This window comes from Leptonychotes weddellii, chromosome 5 (genome assembly GCF_054177405.1).
Source record: "Leptonychotes weddellii isolate Sample4059 chromosome 5, ASM5417740v2, whole genome shotgun sequence".
NCBI classification, from domain to species: Eukaryota; Metazoa; Chordata; class Mammalia; order Carnivora; family Phocidae; genus Leptonychotes; species Leptonychotes weddellii.
This window is the reverse complement of record NC_138373.1, coordinates 144,499,600-144,506,272: the sequence shown is the minus strand read 5'-3', so window position 1 is coordinate 144,506,272 and position 6,673 is coordinate 144,499,600. Positions and strand designations below refer to the sequence as shown.

Below are 6,673 nucleotides of genomic sequence, written 5' to 3'. Positions count from 1 at the left end.
GGGGGAGTGGGAGAGGGAGAAGCAGGCTCCCTGCAGAGCAGGGAGCCCGATGTGGGACTCGATCCCAGGACCCTGGGATCATGACCTGAGACGAAGGCAGTCGCTTAACCGACTGAGCCACCCAGGCGCCCAGATCTTTAGAATCTATACAAGGCGCTTGGTCTCGGTCCCCACAGTGGTCAAAATAGATTTATCCCCTGTTCTCCCCCAGCTCTTGGTGGGTGGGTGGGACAGACATTAAAAAGTAACCTCACGAATAACCACAATCATGATCTGTAAAGTGACAACGGTAATACCAAATTTGAAAATTGAGATTTAAATGAGTTACATAAATATAAAAATGCTTCCCACAGTGCTGGCACAAAGCAACCCAGCAACTAAAGAAAGTAACACTGGGAACTCTTAGAATCCTATTAAGTAGAATGTGAGAACTAAAGAAGCCCTAAGGGAATCTAATTCACAGATTCCTAATTGTGCTTGTGTCCTGGACTCCTTTGACAGTCTGGCAAAAAATATGTAAAGATTCTTTTCTTTACGAAAACACAGATGCACTCAAGATTTGAGAAGAATTTCTAGGTGCTCACAGACTCTCTGGAGCCAATCCATGTGGTAGAATCCAGAGCCATCTCTGGCTCCCATCCTGACCAACATCTGCAGGGAGGGAGGATGACAAGGGAAGGGTGCAGACGAAGAGTGGAAGGAAAAATTAAAAGCTGGGCTGGAAGGTCTTAGAATGATGTGATGAATAATTTACACCACCACTTGTATTATTTGGTAAGAGTTTAGAATATTTAAAGAAGAAAATAGAATATATTTTCAAATTTTAATTTATATATTAATTTATAGTAACCTACTTGTTGTTAAATATTTTATTACCCCTGAGTAGGTTCCTACAATTTCAAGCTGGAAAGGAACATTGACATCTCTAATGCAATACTGTGATTTAATAGAAGGGGGCAAAGAAGCCCAGAAAAGTTAAGTAAATTAACAAAGTTTATACAGCTGGTTAATGTCAGAGCTGACATAAAATCCCAGACTTTCTTATTTCCAACCCCGTGATCTTAGAAGCAGCTGCACAGATATTTTTTTAAAGCCCATATTCCAAAAATTCTTTTATTTCTATGTCTTTGAAATGCAATATATGAAATTACTTTTCTGCAACCATGTTTCTCAATATGATGTCCGAATTGAGCTAACATTAAAATTAGTGAGTGTTCCTTAAGCCCACTTGCTACAGAGTTACTAGGGGGCTACAGTCCTGTGTCTTGGGCCTAGTAGGAAGTAGTTAGGGACAAAGAGACATGCACCTGAGCTCAGAAGGAGCTGTAGATAATCTATATATAATCCATGATTTAGTGTATATGTAACTGACAATCTAATGTTCTCATTTATATGAACACTAGTAACATTAACATATTAAGAAAAACTCAGTTTAAATAAACATATGACTATAATATATAAAAGTTTAAAGAAGATTTACTTCAAAAAATTAAAGTAGAAAAATAGAACCTAAGTAACGAAGTGCTACTATTTATTTGCATAGATATTAACTCAAATACTCAAATTCTAGCTCTATAACACATGATAAAAAAATTTATATATTTTTCTATATTTTATTATATATTTTTCATATTTGGAAGAAACTGATCAATTTCTAGAGAAAGAAAACTTTTTAGAGGTCATGAGTATCCATTTATTCTATCACTTCTTCGTGGTACTAAATTATTGTTTTGGGTCCCCTGAAATAATAAACTGGTAAACTTAATAGCACTAAAATTTATTCCACTCTTACAGGTAAAACCCAAGATGTATAAACCCAAGATCTGTAAACAAATATGTGCATCACTCACCTGCTTTACTTTTTTTTATTTAATTTTATTTTATTATGTTATGTTAGTCACTATACATCATTAGTTTTTGATGTAGTGATCCATGATTCATTGTTTTCGTGTAACACCCAGTGCTCCATGCAGTACGTGCCCCCATCACCGAGCTAACCCATCCCCGCACCCTCCTCCCCTCTAAAACTCTCAGTTTGTTTCTTGGAGTCCATAGTCTCTCATGGTTCGTCTCCCCCTCCGATCTCCCCCCTTCATTTTTCCCTTCCTTCTCCTAATGTCCTCCATGCTATTCCTTATGTTCCACAAATAAGTGAAACCATATGATAACTGACTTTCTCTGCTTAGTTCACTTAGCATTATCTCCTCCAGTCCCGTCCATGTTGATGTAAAAGTTGGGTATTCATCCTTTCTGATGGCTGAGTAATATTCCATTGTATATATGGACCACATCTTCTTTATCCATTCATCTGCTGAAGGGCATCTTGGCTCTTTCCACAGTCTGGCTATTGTGGACATTGCTGCTATGAACATTGGGGTGCCTATGGCCCTTCTTTTCACTACATCTGTGTCTTTCGGGTAAATACCCAGGAGTGCAATTGCTGGGTCATAGGGTAGCTCTATTTTTAATTTTTTGAGGAACCTCCACACTGTTTTCCAAAATGGCTGTACCAACTTGCATTCCCACCAACAGTGTAAGAGGGTTCCCCTTTCTCCACAACCTCTCCAATGTTTGTTGTTTCTTGCCTTGTCAATTTTTGCCATTCTAACTGGTGTAAGGTGATATCTCAGTGTGTTTTTGATTTGAATTTCCCTGATAGCTAATGATGATGAACATTTTTTCATGTGTCTGTTAGCCATTTGTGTATCTTCTTTTGAGAAGTGTCTGTTCATGTGCACTCACCTGCTTTAAAGCCAAGTTGCCAATTATGAGGTTCCACTTTTCAATGGGTGAATCCATCTTCCCAATATTTACCTGTTAAAATAGATACTTTCATCATCTACTACTGACTAATCTATATGCTTTAACTCTGTTTAAACAAGCAGATGAAGTCTTAAAGCCAAAGATAATTCTTTAGTAAATCTGATGAACTCACACTGTACTTTAAATATAATCCTGAATTCACTACCAGTCTTGTATCTCACATTTATCTTGCCCAAGATGTTTAGAAAAATATATTTAATTTAATTACTAGCTCACAAGAACTAGTGGACAAATCAGTACACTGTTTACAATTAACATCATCAAATGTTATCCTAACATGCTAAATTTTGTGTACTGAGGCCCAATATAAAAAATTACATAATTTTGAGCAGCTAGCATTCTATTCCATATTATGAAACTAACGTAATTTGAAGAATTAGTGACCAGAAAACCCAGGATTAAACTAATCATTTATATGTACATAATTTATATTTGAGTCAAGACTAAAACTGTTAGCAATAAAAAATTCATTCAGTTCACATAAAGTTTGATCATGTATCTCACTATTAAAATTTATATATCTTTCTGCTAAATGGAAGAATACTCTCTGAAAAATTATTATTCAATTGCTCTATAAGGAAAATCCTTACTTCTCCACCATTTAGGATTCAAAACACGTATATCCAAATCTGTCATTTTTCTAATGCAATCATTTGGAAAGCAGTGAACGATCTTTATTAATAAAAAACATACTGAGCTGGGTTTCAATTATTCATCATCTGCTTGGTCATGGAAGATAGGTGAATGGGTAAAGTGGGAGATACATAAGGGTTGTTATTTGTGGGTAGTTTATGGACAGACTAGAGTTTAGCTCACTGGCTTCAGGCCAGCAGATTAAGTGCTACATCAACATTTCTACTATCAGTTTGGAATTCTCAAACCTCCCTCTGGGCTCTAGTCTCAAAGTACCCAGCAATGCAAATATTAAGATTTCTCAGTTTTTCAGTATAATTATTCATGCTGGTTTTATTTGCAGATTTCTTCCCTCAGCCTGGAAATCTACATTTTTCATGAAATCTGTGTTTGTAGCTCTAACAACCTCAGTCTTTGCTTCAGTGAGTAATAAGGTACAAGCAATGTTTAAAGAGTGCATCTACTTCAGGTTTAGTGTTCAAGAAATAGGCATGACAGAAATTAGTGTTATCTTTAATAACTTTTAGAAAGAGGTCTATAGGTATAGGAAGCAATCTAACATGATTCCATGAAAAAGTAAAAGATGTCAAGACTCCAGAATTGCTTGATAATCAGTAGAGGTGGATCACACATATACTAAGGTCTAGAAGAAGGTCAATAAAGGTGAGTCACAGAACGAATGGATGCTATGTGTTAGGTATGCTATGGTGCCAGATTCACTTGGTACCATCACCACCAGTCCCTTCTAAATCCTGGAACTACCTTCTTCAAAATTCTCTTCCTTAGAGCTGCAGGTTACAGTCTGCCAGTGACAGGAACTTGCCTAAGATTTGGAAGGCAGAAGCGAAGGAGAGGCCATTATTTCTGTAAGGTCTTGGTAGTCAGACATAGGCATCCAGAGATCTACACTGCAATGCACCCATGGCTTTCTTCCCCTGCTCCAGTGCTTCAGGCTATTTCTCTGACCCCCCCCCCATCACAGATAGTTACTTCTCCCACATTTGTGTTAGCCCAAATTGTTCTATTAAATTCCTTATTGCCACAATATATACCATGGCAGTTCTACTGACCAAACCCATACTGATAGAACAATGTCACACTATTCAATTAATCTGTTTAATAATTGATGATGATCACAATTTCTTTTTTTTTTATTTCTTTTTTTTTTTTTTTAAGATTTTATTTATTTATTTGCGAGAGAGAGAATGAGAGACAGAGAGCATGAGAGGGAGGAGGGTCAGAGGGAGAAGCAGACTCCCTGCCGAGCAGGGAGCCCAATGCGGGACTCGATCCCGGGACTCCAGGATCATGACCTGAGCCGAAGGCAGTCGCTTAACCAACTGAGCCACCCAGGCGCCCCGATGATGATTACAATTTCTAAGTCCCTTCCAGATCTCTAAGTTTCTGAATCTAGAGTCCTTTTAGTCTAGCATGAATAATAAATAGCAAGTTAATGTATGATGTGAAATAAAACATATTTCATATTTATGAAATATAATTTCGGGTGTGAAATCACAATGTATTATGTGAAATAAACACAAAGTGGAGTATATTCACAAATAATAATCACTTTTTTTTAATAAAGCAAAGATTTTTAGAGCAAGGATTTTAAAAAGAAAAGAGAAGTGTTGATCCAAATTTAACTACTTAGGGAAAATACTTATGGTATGGGCGGGGCATTGGGGGTGGAAGTGGGAATTTTGCAGGATACAGAAAACTGACCTTTGTTGCCTTCATATTGTAAAAACTGAACCAAAAATTGGGCTGACCTACTATATTGTCCAGTGGCCTAGGATTAAGATGAACCATCTAAATTTTTCCAGAGTAGAGAAGAAGAAGAATGAGTGTTCTGCCTAAAGACCTTTGCTAAACCTACTTTTATTAGATTAACTGACCTGATGGTACTCAGTTAGGAAAAACTAAGAACTTGGAAGTTGACAAAGTATAGTGGGATATGACCTGATAAAGACTTCTACATAACCCAGATTAATTTATTTTAAAGTACTAGAAAAATAGACCAATATTTTTGCAAAGACACTAGCTAGTTTTTTGTTTTTTTTTTTTAAGATTTTATTTATTCATTTGAGACACAGAGATACAGACAGAAAGAGAGAGCACGAGCAGGGGGAGAGGCAGACAGAGAGAGAGAAGCAGGCTCCCCGCTGAGCCAGGAGCCCGATGTGGGGCTTGATCCCAGGACCCTGGGATCATGACCTGAGCCGAAGGCAGACACTTAACCATCTGAGCCACCCAGGCGCCCCACACACTAGCTAGTTTTAAAGGAAAGAGTAGAGCTGAGGTGGTCAGAGCCTGAAGATGTGTTGTTTTGGCCAACGCAGTGGTTTTAATTTTTTAAATCTAAATGTCTTAGGGTGAGTCTGTAGTCTCTACTTTTTATAATCTCTACACCCCTCTTCATAGATGTATATGTTACTTATCTGACCCTGAAGTACATGAGTTATGGATAGGCTTTAAGATTTATTGGGACTAAAGATAGAAGTGGGTTGGAATGACCCTGAAATTATAGATTTATAAATACTATAATTGATTTTGGAAAAAATACATTTATATGTAAATAGTTGAAACAAGGCTACTGAAAGTCTCCATTGAAGTATTAGTCTTAAAATATATATATATAGGCACCTGGGTGGCTCAGTTGCTTAAGTGTCTGCCTTTGGCTCGGGTCATGATCCCAGGGTCCTGGGATAAGCCTGCATTGGGCTCCCTGCTCAGCAGGCAGTCTGCTTCTCCCTCTCCCTCTGACCCTCCCCCTCTGCTTGTGCTCTCTCTCTAATAAATAAAATATTTAAAAATATATGTATATTAAATATGTGCTCCCCCAAAAAAGGTATATAAAAAATAAACCTGAATGTTAACCATTGTTATTTCTAAATGACGGGCTTGTGGGATAATTTTTATTTTCTTCTTTGTTCATTAGTGAATTTTTCAAATTTTCATCGCTGAACATGTACTGCTATAATCAAAAATTTTATTTAAAAACACATAATTGGTAAATTTAAAAGTCTGGCAACTAGGAAAGGAAATAATCTCAGCTTTTTGTCTATGATTTCTTTCTTAAGATTCCCTATCTGGTCACTCATTAATACATACATTTGTTTAATTCTTTTAACATTTTTTCCTTTAGTTCTTTGAACATATTTACACTAGATGCTTTGAAAGATTCTGCTAAATCCAACATCTGGGCCTACTTTGAGTC

General features: G+C 36.9%; 1 protein-coding gene across 1 annotated transcript in view; it reads right to left on the bottom strand.

Annotated features, from left to right (window-relative positions):
- Positions 1-2,676: 2,676 nt before the first annotated feature.
- The window catches only part of SLC41A2 (solute carrier family 41 member 2), a 30,622-nt gene continuing 26,625 nt past the window's right edge, over positions 2,677-6,673 (bottom strand). The window contains exon 3 of the mRNA XM_081822338.1: positions 2,677-2,814. Coding sequence (XP_081678464.1) covers positions 2,692-2,814 — 123 coding nt within the window. The 3' untranslated portion in view covers positions 2,677-2,691. The remainder of the gene's footprint in view (positions 2,815-6,673) is intronic.